Source organism: Trachypithecus francoisi, unplaced genomic scaffold, assembly GCF_009764315.1.
Source record: "Trachypithecus francoisi isolate TF-2019V2 unplaced genomic scaffold, Tfra_2.0 Lachesis_group17, whole genome shotgun sequence".
NCBI classification, from domain to species: domain Eukaryota; kingdom Metazoa; phylum Chordata; class Mammalia; order Primates; family Cercopithecidae; genus Trachypithecus; species Trachypithecus francoisi.
The window spans coordinates 81,869,899-81,884,203 of NW_022681462.1; the positions used below are offsets into that span (position 1 = coordinate 81,869,899).

General features: G+C 55.0%; 2 protein-coding genes across 7 annotated transcripts in view; one reads left to right on the forward strand and one right to left on the reverse strand.

Annotated features, from left to right (window-relative positions):
- The window catches only part of OTOF (otoferlin), a 47,267-nt gene extending 33,365 nt beyond the window's left edge, over nt 1–13,902 (forward strand). For 2 of the 4 annotated variants that reach the window (XM_033176317.1, XM_033176318.1), the window contains 16 exons: nt 729–758; nt 1,158–1,283; nt 3,731–3,797; nt 4,688–4,824; nt 4,957–5,091; nt 5,340–5,477; nt 6,111–6,238; nt 6,343–6,513; nt 7,157–7,317; nt 8,086–8,228; nt 8,621–8,709; nt 10,011–10,109; nt 10,255–10,496; nt 11,192–11,370; nt 11,475–11,575; nt 13,664–13,902. In XM_033176317.1, coding sequence (XP_033032208.1) covers nt 729–758; nt 1,158–1,283; nt 3,731–3,797; nt 4,688–4,824; nt 4,957–5,091; nt 5,340–5,477; nt 6,111–6,238; nt 6,343–6,513; nt 7,157–7,317; nt 8,086–8,228; nt 8,621–8,709; nt 10,011–10,109; nt 10,255–10,496; nt 11,192–11,370; nt 11,475–11,575; nt 13,664–13,844 — 2,127 coding nt within the window. In that variant the 3' untranslated portion in view covers nt 13,845–13,902. Of the gene's footprint in view, nt 1–728; nt 759–1,157; nt 1,284–3,730; nt 3,798–4,687; nt 4,825–4,956; nt 5,092–5,339; nt 5,478–6,110; nt 6,239–6,342; nt 6,514–7,156; nt 7,318–8,085; nt 8,229–8,620; nt 8,710–10,010; nt 10,110–10,254; nt 10,497–11,191; nt 11,371–11,474; nt 11,576–12,006; nt 12,306–13,663 lie in introns of those variants that run through there. The other 2 variants (XM_033176316.1, XM_033176319.1) reach the window with 1 other exon arrangement.
- DRC1 (dynein regulatory complex subunit 1) overlaps nt 12,468–14,305 on the reverse strand; it is a 66,127-nt gene continuing 64,289 nt past the window's right edge. For 2 of the 3 annotated variants that reach the window (XM_033176315.1, XM_033176313.1), the window contains one exon: nt 12,468–13,470. In XM_033176315.1, coding sequence (XP_033032206.1) covers nt 13,378–13,470 — 93 coding nt within the window. In that variant the 3' untranslated portion in view covers nt 12,468–13,377. The remainder of the gene's footprint in view (nt 13,471–14,305) is intronic. The other variant, XR_004428444.1, reaches the window with a different exon arrangement.

Here is a 14,305-nt window from a genome sequence, read left to right on the forward strand (position 1 = left end):
CATGTGTGTGTGGTGTGTGAATGTGCATGTGTGCATGCATGAGTGTGGTGTGTGTGCATATATGTGTGCATGTGTGCTTGTGGTGTGCCTATGTGCATGTACACGTGCGTGCATGTGGGTGCGTGCATGCGGGTGCATGCATGTGCACTGGCATGTGGTATGTGTGTATGAGAGACAGAGTGAGCCATCACAGTTTATTATAATCACCTGCCGTAATTTTTACTCCAACAAATGGCACCACAGGCAATGATTACTTATGAGATCATCAGTGTCCTTTCCAAAGGGTCCCTGGGTTTTCCATTCCAGCCATTCACAAATGACACTTCCCTGGCCTGGGTCCACGGAGGATTTCCAGGTGGAAGCTCCTTATTCCTCCTGGCTTTGGGACTAAGACCCTTCATCTCCCAGAGAGAGACCTACCACCTAGGGGTTGGGTGTGTAAGTGGCGTACAAGCTGCAGACTCTACAGGGAAGGGCAGAACGTGGGCCAGCCTAGAACACACCCCCCTGTTCCTTTGGCCACCCAAAGAAACATCCTCACTCAGACCCTTTGCAGACTCATCAGTCAGAGTGCTATTATTAATGCAAAGTTGGCCTTGAGGGCACAGGGGCTGCCAACACACAGTAATTTCCATCTCGGCTCCTCCACGCACCCTGTACTGGGCCACTGCCTGCCACTCCAGGCCCCAGTGACTAATTCTGCCCCTGTCTTCTTGGTTCCTCTGCAGACTTCTGAAGCTGTTGTCAAGGTGGATGTGGTGAGTGTGGGGGCCATGCAGGGGCTCTGGGCTGAGAGGGTCCTGTATTGGCAACGGTGTCAGGTCAAAGGGTCCAGCATCAGGGACAGAGCCAGCCCCTGCCCCTGTATGATTGGGCCAGCACATCTCCCCCAAGATGCAGTGGGAAAGAGCTGGGTGAGTGCAGGACTCAGTGCCAGTCCTGCCTGGGCCAGTGGATCACACGGGCAGGTCATGACCCTCTGTGGCCCGTGGCACCTCCTCCATTAAACAAGACCCTGCCCCTTGGACATAGGTGGCCCCACAGAGCCTTATGGAGCCCAAAGTTTCCTGCTAGCAGATGACGGAATGGGTGGAGGCCCTCGGGATTGTCCAGGCAGGAAGGGCCCATGTAGGACTCTGGACCTGGCCAACCTACAGGCTGAGGAGGAGAAGGAGAAGAAGAAGAAGAAGGGCACTGCAGAGGAGCCGGAGGAGGAGGAGCCAGATGAGAGCATGCTGGACTGGTGGTCCAAGTACTTTGCCTCCATTGACACTATGAAGGAGGTGAGACCTCGGGCAGGGTGAGGAGAGGCGACCGCCTCCACACTCAGACCCTCCTGTCCAGCTTGTTTCCCACAGCCCCCGGAGCTGGGTCCCACCTCCATTCATGTGAGCTTGGGATGGCCTTGTCTCACATCCTTGAAATCCTAGCTCAGAACTCACCTTCCAAGATGATGGTCCCATCTGCCTTCCCTGGCTTGGTTTCCTTTTGTCCTCATTGACTCATTCCACAAATGCCTCTTGGGTATATGCGATGAGCCAGGCTCCATACTAGGTGCTATGGGAGCCAAAAGATGCCATACCTGCCCTGATGGGCCCCCGGTTTACTGGGCAAAATAGACATGTAAACAGAGACGTAGAGGACTATGTGATAATAAAGGCAAATCATGGCTTAGGGGAATCAGGGAAGGTGTCCAAGAAGAAGTGACCTTTGTGAAAAAGGAGAAACATGTTCTCAGAGGCCATAAGGGAACAAATGCTTATCAGTAGTCCTTACGACTCTTCTTCATACTGTTTTATTTTACACATCTTGGTCATCGGCACGTAAATGATTCTTCCCCTGTTACACATATGTGGGTTCCATGTGTTGGCCAGATTGCAAGTTCCAGAAAGTGCATTTCTCCGCTCTCTTGTTTGTGCCCTCTCCCTGCTGCCTACCTAGCTCAGTGCTCTGACTGGCCATCTGACCAGGAAGGCACATGCCTGCAGTTGTGTTTCCTCAGTGGGACTGGAGCTGATCCGTCCACATTCTCTCCCAGGCCCTTTCTGCAACCTAAGCTGGGTGTGATATTTATTAGAGCACACGTTAAGCTGCTGTAGCAAGTTAGAGTGACGTAAGCAAGACAGCAGTTTCTTTCTCACATAACATCTCAGAGAGTGGGGGTTAGGCTGGTATGGTGGCTCAGTGGTGTCAAGGACTAAGATCCTGACCTCTTGTTTCTCACATCTGTAGAGTTGGAGGTGACTCAACATCATGTTCTAATTCAAATGCACAGCAAAGGTTAAAGAGGAGAGGAGGCATATGCTTTTCTTTTTCAGGGCGCAATCCAGAAGTTGTGCATATCACTTCCACTCACATTGACCAGAATCTAGTCCCTTAACTACACTTATCTGCAAAGGAGGCTGAGAAATGTAATCTTTAGAAAAGTGACTGTGTGCCCAGCAAAACTTCTAAAAAAAGAGAACAGATCATTGAGGACAACTGGCAGTCTCTTCTCCCACCATCAAATTGGCCAGGCTGGAGCTGCAAAAGGCTGCCTGTTGTCTTGTCTCTACTCCTGCAATTTTCACAGACTGCCACCAGGTGGCGGTGGCGACTTAGTTGAAACCCGGTTTCTGGTTTCCAGTAAGATTTATTCTCGTTTCCAGTAGGGTGGGGTGTGCTGAGTGAAAGAAAATATAGTATATGTTCTTACTGTTATACTTTTCTACATTAAAACAATTTATTAATACCACTAAAAGCAACATTAAAATGCGCTGTATTTTTTAAGTAGAAAATGTAAATATTGGCCGGGCACGGTGGCTCAAGCCTGTAATCCCAGCACTTTGGGAGGCCGAGACGGGCGGATCACGAGGTCAGGAGATTGAGACCATCTTGGCTAACACGGTGAAACCCCGTCTCTACTAAAAATACAAAAAAAAAAAAAAAAAAACTAGCCGGGCAAGGTGGCGGGCACCTGTAGTCCAGCTACTCGGGAGGCTGAGGCAGGAGAATGGCGTAAACCCGGAGGCGGAGCTTGCAGTAAGCTGAGATCCGGCCACTGCACTCCAGTCCGGGCGACAGAGCGAGACTCCGCCTCAAAAAAAAAAAAGAAAAGAAAAGAAAATGTAAATATTTGTTGCAAGGTGTTATTTTTTTATTGTTATACTTTAAGTTCTAGGGTACATGTGCACAACGTGCAAGTTTGTTACATAGGTATGCATGTGCCATGTTAGTTTGCTGCACCCATTAACTGGTCATTTACAGTGGGTATTTCTCCTAATGCTATCCCTCCCCCCTTCTCCCTCCCCCTCCCCCACCCCACGACAGGCCCCGGTGTGTGATGTTCCCCTCCCTGTGTCCAAGTGTTCTCATTGTTCAATTCCCTCCCATGAGTGAGAACATGCAGTGTTTGGTTTTCTGTCCTTGTGACAGTTTGCTCAGAATGATGGTTTCCGGCTTCATCCATGTCCCTGCAAAGGATATGAACTCATGCTTTTTTATGGCTGCATAGTATTCCATGGTGTATATGTGCCACAGGTGCATAAACCCCTAAGTACCACTAGTCACATTGTACACCTTATAAACTTTTTAAAATCAGCTTAAGCAGAGCACATGGTGGATTTGAAATGCAGTCGGGCAGATTTTCTACTTCTAGTGCATTAAGACTGGTCTGGGCCCACAGTTTGGGGTCAGCAGACTCCTCCCCAGGAAACCCACCTTCTCTCCTTTTCATCTCATCTTTTGGCAGCAACTTCGACAACAAGAGCCCTCTGGAATTGACTTGGAGGAGAAGGAGGAGGTGGACAACACTGAGGGTGAGCCCTGGAACCTGGAACTCTGCCTCCTCCTCCCTGCCCCTGGGTAGCTGGCTCTCCTGCCCACCTCACCACCTGCTTCTCTTTCCCCTCCCACCAGTCCTCCCAGCCTTAGTAGCCAGGGAAGCAGCATCAGTAGTCTGTGGGCACTGAGCAAGCTAAGGCCCTTGTCTAGGGAGGCTTTTACTCTGACCAGTTCAGCACCCATGGTGATAGACAGACATTTAGAGCCACAGAACATCAGAGCTGGAAGGAACCTCAGAGCTCATTCCATCCAGCATTTTCCAGACTTTTCCATGAAGAAAATTATGGGTGTTCTAAAAGGAACAAATTAGTTTTGGTCAAATTAGTTTAGGAAAAACTGATTGAAACAGCTTCTTTTGGTGCAGGACTTTTCAGAGCCTTTACTGTGCAAATGTTATTATACATCTCTAAAAGAAAGACACAGTGTAAAATATTTCCCCAGCTTATTGGCTCACAGTACCCTTTCTTCTAAAGCGTGCCAGCAGCATCTGCACCTGGTGCTCCACTGCATGCGGTTTGGGAAATGCTAATACAGAGTGTTATTATTATGGACAAGAAGAGGGAAGCTAGTAAGGAAAGTGAGTGGGGGAGGAACTGAGTGGCAACAGGCCTCCACCCCCAAACCCATGCTCTTTCCTGCCAAAGGGCATGATGACAGTCTTCAGACACCTTCCCAGGCATAAACTCACTGGGGCCCCCAGCACCTCCATGAGGCGGGCATACTAGGGAGTATTATCTGCATTTGACAGCGCATGGACATCCGAGAGTTAAGTTAGTAAAGCAAATTAGTGACAGAGCTGGGTCTCCAATCCAGGCCTTCCTGCTCTGCTCATTTCTGCTCCACCTCCTTTTCTGCTTCTGGCCAGGCCTGAAGGAGTCAATGAAGGGCAAGGAGAAGGCAAGGGCTGCCAAAGAGGAGAAGAGGAAGAAAACCCAGAGCTCTGCCTCTGGCCAGGGGTCTGAGGCCCCTGAGAAGAAGAAACCTAAGATTGATGAGCTTAAGGTGAGAGTCTGGGAGCAGGTCCTTCTAGGGAGTGCGGGGGCGTTGGCGGGGTGGTGGTGGTGATCCTGCAGGTGGGGCAGGATGAAAGCCAGAAACCAAGCAGCCACCCCCTAACGGCCTGGTCCGGCTCAGGTGTACCCTAAAGAGCTGGAGTCCGAGTTTGATAACTTTGAGGACTGGCTGCACACTTTCAACCTGCTTCGGGGCAAGACCGGGGATGACGAGGATGGCTCCACTGAGGAGGAGCGCATTGTGGGACGCTTCAAGGTCAGGCCAGGAGCACAGGCCCAGCCCCTGAGCACCCCTCAGCCCTTGCCCCACCACAGGTTCTCCCACTCAACCCCCACCACTGCCCTGGTCACTCCCTCCAGAAGCCCTGGACTTTCCCATGACTCACCAGCTAAAGGGTGAAGGCCCTGCCACATCAGGGTCCAGCCCTCCCGGTGCCATTAGCTGTTTCTAATGCCACCCCTGCCAGGCAAACCTATAGCCTGACCCACATTTGTCTTGCCCAGGGCTCCCTCTGCGTGTACAAAGTGCCACTCCCAGAGGACGTGTCCCGGGAAGCTGGTTACGACCCCACCTATGGCATGTTCCAGGGCATGCCGAGCAATGACCCCATCAATGTGCTGGTCCGAGTCTATGTGGTCCGGGTGAGACTCCCATCACTTCCCCTCCTTGCAAGTCTCTTCATCCTCCCATCTGAGAGGGACCAAAGAAGCTGCATACTGGCCGGGTGCAGTGGCTTACACCTGTAATCCCAGCACTTTGGGAGTCCAAGGCAGGAAGATAGCCTGAGATCAGGAGTTCAAGACCAGCCTGGCCGACATGGTGAAACCCTGTCTCTACTAAAAATACGAAAATTAGCCAGGTGCAGTGGCACACACTTGTAATCCCAGCTACTCAGGAGACTGAGGCAGGAAAATTGCTTGAATCCAGGAGGTGGAGCTTACAGTGAGCCAAGATCATATCATTGCATTCCAATCTGGGAGACAGAGTGAGACTCTGTCTCAAAGAAAAAAAAAAAAAGAAGCTGCATACTGACAGCCCCAGACTGGGAGGCACCAGGGAAATCATTTGGTCTAGTCTTTATCTTTTCTAGAGGAGGAAATCAAGGCCCAGAGAGGGGTAGCCACTTGCCTAGGGTCACAGAGCAAGCCTCCTGACAGGTCCAGTGTTCCTGCCCCTGCCCTTCACTGTCATAGGACCCTCAGGCAGCCTGGCAGGGGCACTGAATATGAGCAGGGCATGGGAGCCTGCTCAGGCAGCCCTCCTCCCTATCCCAGGCCACGGACCTGCACCCTGCCGACATCAACGGCAAAGCTGACCCCTACATCGCCATCCGGCTAGGCAAGACCGACATCCGCGACAAGGAGAACTACATCTCCAAGCAGCTCAACCCTGTGTTTGGGAAGTAAGTCTTCTTGGTGCCCTCCCCTGCCACACCCCGACTTCTCCAACCCAGACCACCTCTCACCCTAGCCGATCCTTAAACCCTTCTAACTCCACCCCCACCAGGTCCTTTGACATCGAGGCCTCCTTCCCCATGGAATCCATGCTGACGGTGGCTGTGTATGACTGGGACCTGGTGGGCACTGATGACCTCATTGGGGAAACCAAGATTGACCTGGAAAACCGCTTCTACAGCAAGCACCGCGCCACCTGCGGCATCGCCCAGACCTACTCCACGTATGTGGGGCATGGGGCAGAGGGCGGGGGCAGTGTGCCTGCTTCACCTCCACTCTAAAATGATATTCAGATCGTGGTGATTTGAGAAGGTAGAAATATTGTGGTTTATGTCCCAGGCCAGACCTCTGCCCCTATAGTCCCTGGGCACAGCCTTCAGGGGACAGAACTGCAGATCCCAAAACAAGGAGAGGGCCAGTGGATTGCAGGACAGAGGAGGCAGGATGAGGAGAGACAAGTGGGCTAGGGAAGGTGGGGGCCAGAAGAGGAGGACAGGAAGAGTCCCCTGGGGATCTGGGCCAGCTCTGCCACTTACAGGCTGTGTGACCCTGGCCAAGTCCCTTCACCTCTCTGGTTTTCAGTTTCCTCAAGGGAGTCTCTGAGGTTCCAGAGGAGTGGGCACAGTGAGGGGATGCAGTGGGGCTGGGCTGGGGACACTGATACGTGATCCAAGGGCCAGGGCAGGAGGGTTCAGCCTCCAGCAGCCCTAGTGTCTCAGGTGAGCCTGGGACCCAGGGTAGGAGGAATCAGACTCACTTGCTGATGAGGGCAACAGCCAGCTTTAGAGAACTGGCCACAACCAGCTGTCATCCAGGATGGCTTAGTCCCACCCAGCCCCTCCAAGCCTGTGTGTCCCCTCCCGCAGACACGGCTACAATATCTGGCGGGACCCCATGAAGCCCAGCCAGATCCTGACCCGCCTCTGCAAAGACAACAAAGTGGACGGCCCCCACTTTGGGCCCCCCGGGAGAGTGAAAGTGGCCAACCGCGTCTTCACCGGGCCCTCTGAGATTGAAGACGAGAACGGTAATGGGGCACTGGAGGGGGATGCAGCCACCTGCCCCCTCTCCAGCAGATTTCAGAGGACAGGAGGGGCCCACACTTCCCTGGGGAACCCCACAGCCTAGCCTGGGGTGTCCTCAGCCTAAGCCTGGGCTTAGTGACCCTCTGCTTATCACCCCAGAGCCCCGCTCCTGTGCCCTGCCTCTGCGCTTCCACTCCTCCTCCAGGGCAGCCCCACCTGTTTTCTCTCTGTCCAAATCCCAGTGAGGTAGAGAGGCTATCTGCATCCCATTCTGCAGATGAACAAACCAAGATCCTAGTTCCAGTGACTTGCCCAAGGTCATGTGGCTCTTTAGAGGCAGAGCAAGGGCAACGGCCCAGGTCCATCCGGCTCTAATCCTTAAACTCTCCTTACTCCTCTGTCCATGAGGCATGTCCCAGAGAAGCAGAGAATTGGGAGGTGTCCGTGCTGGTATCTGATCACTATCAGGTGCTGGGACAGGACGTGGATTCTCCCCTCCCTGACTCCTCTCTCACAGCCCAGCAGGGCTCTCCAGTCAACTTCCCCAAGCAGAGGACCAAGGGCACAGACCTCTCTTGGCCCTGTGGGGCAGCTGAGACCCTGGGCAAGCCACTTCTCCTTCTGTGCCTCAGTTTCCCCAGCAGTGAAAAGGAGGTGGGGTAAACAGGTGATGGCGTAGGGGCTTCTTTGTGCTCCTAAATCCCTAGTCCCAGCAAAGGTCTCCTGGTTGTGCTAAGCCATATGTGCAGCTGAGCCGCCGGTACCCACAGGTCAGAGGAAGCCCACGGATGAGCACGTGGCACTGTCAGCCCTGAGGCACTGGGAGGACATACCCCGCGCGGGCTGCCGCCTGGTACCGGAGCACGTGGAGACCAGGCCACTGCTCAATCCCGACAAGCCGGGCATCGAGCAGGTGACACTTGCATGGCCAAGACTGGGGGTCTTGGGTATTGGGGACCAGGGATTCCCAACCTGAGTCAGTAAAGGTAGAAGCCAGGCTTCATGCTGTCCGCTGCATTCCAGAAAGCCTGGCAGGCACCTCCCCACCAAGGCCTCTCAGGGTAACTTGAATGGCAAGTGTCTTTGCTTTGAGTGAGAATTACATCAGCTCAGGCAGAGACCTAGGTTGTCTCCCTCAGAAGCTGTGATTGGCTATTGGTGACATCATAGGAATTCCTGGCATCCAAAGATGGAAACTGATGAACTGGGTCCTTGACAGAACAAAGGTTAGGAGGGAGAGGAGAGCTGATCTTCCTGGGCAGAGGGAGAAGACCCTAGGAGATCTACCACAACCCTCTTCCTCAGGGCCGCCTGGAGCTGTGGGTGGACATGTTCCCCATGGACATGCCGGCCCCTGGGACGCCTCTGGACATCTCCCCTCGGAAGCCCAAGAAGTGAGCGGCCCAGGGCCCAACGCTACTCCCTCCCGGCCCACCCCATCGCTTCCCACCACGGCCCAACCCTTCCTGTGGGAGGCTCAGGCCCAGATGGCCTTGGCCAGTTGGCATCTCTGGGGCCTGGGTGTGGCCACTGGGCCTTATGGGGGAGAAACTGATCAACCAATCAGTAGAGTTTAGGGCCTGCGCTGGAGAGTCCCATGTGCTAAGGCAGGACAATGCCTTCCACCCTGCATCAGTGAGGGAGACGAGCCCCACACAGCACACTCCGGTGCCCTGCATCTGCATGGTCAACGCACCCATACACATGCATCTCATGCACACACACACGCACAGCATAGCACTCCCGTGGGCATTCACACACATGCCCACACTGGCGCACTCCTTCACAACACACAGAACCCCTGCAAACCAGCCCTGCGTCGTCCTCACATCCAGGCTAGTGTGATGTTCCGCCAAGTTTTCTTTGAAGTGCCTGCCAGTGATGTATGCAGGAGTGAGTGCCTGGAAGAGGCAGGAGGTGGTGGACTGAAGAGAACGCAGATTTCCCATCCGTAAAGCGGCAGATTCGAGTCCAGCTGCCAGACAGTGACTGGATTCAGGGCCAGCTTCAGGGATGGAGGAAGCCACACAGGGTCCCACTCTTGTTTCCATTCTCCTATGTTGCCATCTTGAAATTCTTTGTGACAAGTGGCCCTGCATTTCCATTTGGCGCTGGCCCCAGCAAATCATGCAGCCAATTCTGCCAGGAATGTCCTGGAAACCTGAGGCCATGAGTCGGCTGTTCAGGGCGTGTCATTAGGGGGCACCCAACCCGCTGGGCCACTCTGGGCTCGCAGCCCTGTCTGCAATCCCAGGAGAGCCAGGCTCGGATCAATTTTTAGTGAATGACTCAGCCTCACTGTTAATAATTGAATTGAACTACATCATTCATAATTACAATTAAACCTTGAGGGGAAAATCCTCTTTGGGGACAAGGACATACACCTTCCATGGGCTTCCATTGCTGGCTACTGGGCTTAAATGCAGACTTCTCTTGGAACTAGCATCTGAGACAGACGGTGGCTTCCCACCCCCTGCCCCACGCCACCCCCACCGCCCACAGCCATGTGCCTGGTGGGCCCTCTCACTCATGCCTCTGCTCCCCCCACCCTGAACCACTCTAGCCCCAGCCTGGCCCAGGCCCCGTGCTGACCCCAAGTCTCCAGGGCTTCTCTCTGCCTGCCCCATCCCAGCCCTAGCACCCTGGCATAACCCCCACCCGGGTCTGCTAACCAGCTCTCTCTCCCTGGGCCCAGGTACGAGCTGCGGGTCATCATCTGGAACACAGATGAGGTGGTCTTGGAGGACGACGACTTCTTCACAGGGGAAAAGTCCAGTGACATCTTCGTGAGGGGGTGAGTGAGCAGTCCCTGCATGAGAGGGACTGAGCCGGGCGGGCCCTGCTTCCCGGGGAGCAGGAAAGGAGGCAGAGGGAAGGTGGCTGTGGGTGGGAGAGGCCCCACTGGCCTGGCTGCGGGTCTGGAGATGTGGCGCCCACAGGTGGCTGAAAGGCCAGCAGGAGGACAAGCAGGACACAGACGTCCACTACCACTCCCTCACTGGCGAGGGCAACTTCAACTGGCGCTACCTGTTCCCCTTCGACTACCTGGCAGCGGAGGAGAGGATCGTCATCTCCAAGAAGGAGTCCATGTTCTCCTGGGATGAGACCGAGTACAAGATCCCCGCGCGGCTCACCCTGCAGATCTGGGATGCGGACCACTTCTCTGCCGACGACTTTCTGGGTGCAGAGCAGGGCAGGGATGGGGGCTCAGGATCCAGAACTGAGGAGGGGCAGGAGCTGGGGAGGCAAGGACAGGGAGAGCCCCGCTCTGGGGAGACAAGGACAGGGACAGCCCCGCCCTGGGGGGACAAGGCGTCATTGCTTCCAGTCCGTCAGAGCCAGGGATGTCTGATGGGGCTCCGCCCCCAAGCACCCACCTAACCGTCCCCAGGCAGATGGCCTTAGTGTCATAACCAGGCTGACAACAAGCTTTGGACACACCAAGGAGGGGGCAGCCAGTGCTGATGGGGGAGGGGAGAGGCTCCCTAAGGGAGTCAGGAAACCTCCCTGGGTCTCAGGTTGCTTCTCTGTAAAGCAGGGATTCCCCCTAAAACTCTAATCTGCATATGCAAGCTTGTGGGATTAGCAGGACTTTGACAGAATGGATGCGTGGCAGGGAGTGGCAGGGGAGACCCCAGGAGAGACCCTTTGGGGTGAAAGAAGGACCTGAGTAAAGCGTGGGGGCTGGGGCTGCCCCAGCAAGCCCACGAGGACACCTGCATTGAGGCCAGTTGCTGGGAGTGAGGCAGGAGGATGAGATTTGGGCTCCTGGAGGTCTGCTCTCAGCAACCAAGGGAACGAGGAGCCCAGACCCCCACTCCCACCCCACCCCACCCCAGCCCTGTTCACTCAGAGCTGACACTGAGGTCGCCACAGGGGCCATTGAGCTGGACCTGAACCGGTTCCCGCGGGGTGCAAAGACAGCCAAGCAGTGCACCATGGAGATGGCCACCGGGGAGGTGGACGTGCCCCTGGTGTCCATCTTCAAGCAAAAGCGCGTCAAAGGCTGGTGGCCCCTCCTGGCCCGCAATGAGAACGATGAGTTTGAGCTCACGGTGCGCACCCCTTCCTGCTCGGGCAGTAGGCAGGGCTGGGCCCAGCTGGGATGCCAAGGGCCCAGCACGTGACTTGGATGCTGGGACCTGTCTGTCCTCTGCAGGGTAAGGTGGAAGCTGAGTTGCATTTACTGACAGCAGAGGAGGCAGAGAAGAACCCAGTGGGCCTGGCCCGCAATGAACCTGACCCCCTAGAGAAACCCAAGTGAGTGCCCTGCCTGCCCAGCCCCTCCCCACTCTGGTTCTTGGAGGCACTGGAACGGGAAGGAGACACTCCTCAGACACACATCTCTTCCTGGGCCACAGCCTCATTACAGGGGAGCCTCCTCCCTGCCCTCTGCCGGCCCTGAATACCGCAACATCCCTTTGAACCAGCGGATGGGCTAGGAGTACTGGAGAGCAGGACCTTTCCTGGGAAAGGCCCCATTTAGCAGAGAGAAACTACGCTCTTCCCTTCCTAGCTTTTGCAGAAGAGCCAGCTCCAGTGGTGGCCTCGGCCAGCCTTGATGGCCAGAGGGATGCCTAGAACTGCACACACAGCCCAGGGCAGCTTCTCTCTTGGTCAGGGCCCCTTGCTACACCCAACCCCTTCTCCTGCCTGTCCCTCCTCTGCACTCTCTACCCTTCATGCTCCAGCCGGCCCGACTCAAGCTTCATCTGGTTCCTGAACCCTCTCAAGTCGGCTCGCTACTTCTTATGGCACACGTATCGTTGGCTGCTCCTCAAACTGCTGCTGCTCCTGCTGCTGCTCCTCCTCCTCGCCCTATTCCTCTACTCTGTGCCTGGCTACCTGGTCAAGAAGATCCTCGGGGCCTGAGCCCAGCGGCCTCCTGGGTCTGATACTTCTCACTTCTTCCTCTGGACCAAGGGCTAGGCAGGCGCGCACATACACACACACATACATGCACGCATCCACAAACACAAATATGTATACATATGCACACACACACACAAGCAGATATGCACACACGTGCCACACACAAGTACATACACATGCACTCAAGCACACACAGGCACACACTTAAGTCCACACAAACATGCACAGCAACTTTCAAGTTTTCATGACAGAATAGACTCTCAGAACTAGAAACGACTGTTTTACGCTTTTCCATATTAAGCCAGAGAGGTGAAGTAGCTTGCTCAAGGTCACCCAGCAAATTAGGGTAGAGCCGGGACTCAAGCCAAGGTTTCCAAATTGCCAATCCTGTGTTCTTTGCACACCACCTCTGCTCCCAGTCACGTTTCTCCCAGACTCGAATCCAATTTCATTGGCAGAAAGAAGCTGAGCTATGGACAGAGAAAAGGGAAGGGTGTGGCCAGGGTTAGCCAACAGGTCTGGAAATGGCTCTCACCAGTGTGTGACCTCCCAGTCCAGGGCTGTTTTCTGCCCTTCGGAATAATAGTTCCATTCAGCTCAAACATTTCGTAGCCACTATGGCCTGAACACCCACTGCAGGTGCTTAGAGCTCCCCAGGCACTGGCTCACTGTGCCATTGCACCAACGCCAGGAGGTAGGTACTGCTTGTAACCCCAATTTATACATGAAGAAACGGAGGTTGATAGAGGTGCCTAACTGACCTATGAAAACCATTCAAAACCAGGTGCTCTGCACCCAAGCCCCAGCTCTGTGTCCCCACCAACCCTGAGCTCAGCTCTGGAGCTGCACGCCATGTCCTCTGGGAGGCAGTAGTTTGAAAAGGCATATTCAGTACTTTCACTCTGTATCTTGACATTTTACCACACCTGTTGTTTTTATAACACAAACGACAGATAGTGAGGCTGGCTAGGTGCTTCTCAGCTGGCAGGCTCTGCGGAAGGTGGAGTGGGTCTGCACCCTGACAGTGGGAAGGTCGATGAGGGCGGCTTGCGCCCCACAGGGGCCGCTCAGACCCTTGGCAGGGCCCGGTGGGAACAGCCGTTTATGTCCATCAGAAAGGAAGAGGTTGCGAAACACGGTTCTCACGAGACATGGGGCAGCACATAGAGCGAGCTAACCGCAGGAGCTTGCTAACGATGAGAAGTGCCTGCAGGGCCAAGGCTGCCCCATGCTGCAAGTCGTTCCCATCGAGGCCTTGGGAGCAGATTCCGGCTCCAAAGGTCCTGCAGAGGATAGAGTTTTGTAAGCAGCAAGTCGGGTACTTAGAAATGGGTTCAAACCCTGCCTCCAGCATTCACTGCTTTTGGGGCTGGGGCCATGACAGGGCTTTTGGGGGTCCAGAAGGACAGAGGATGGGGTGCGCTAGGAGGCAGCTCCTGCCTACTGGTTGACGGGCTCCTCTCTTCCACTTCCCAGCCGGCCCGACACGGCCTTCGTCTGGTTCCTCAACCCTCTCAAGTCCATCAAGTACCTCATCTGCACCCGGTACAAGTGGCTCATCATCAAGATTGTGCTGGCGCTGCTGGGGCTGCTCATGTTGGGCCTCTTCCTCTACAGCCTCCCCGGCTACATGGTCAAAAAGCTCCTTGGGGCATGAAGGCCGCCAGCTCCCGCTAGCCGCTCCCTGGCCCTGCCACATTTCCTTGTAGTGGCTTGGACTCTTTCCCATCTCCCCTGGGCAGCCTGAGGAGCCCAGTGTCCACTTTTCATGCCGTGGGCCCAGAGCCTGCCTCCTGCTTGTGGGGCCACCTGTCCTCACTGCCCCAGGCTGCGGCTTGCCCAGTCCTGCCCCTCTGACCCCTGCCTGTGGGCTGGGGAGCCTTGGATGGGGTGGGAACCTAGAATGGGTCTATCTTGCCCCATCTGGCTGAGGCGCCACCCTTCTTCAGGCCCAGGCTCCAGAGGAAGCCTCCTGAAATCTTCCCCAGGTCTTCTAAGTACAGGATTGAAGCTTTAGTGAAATTAACCAAGGACCATGGGTCAGTACCCAGGGCTTTGAAAAGAATGAATGAGCAAAAGGTATCCCCACCATGTCCCCTTTAGATAGCACTGGTCTTT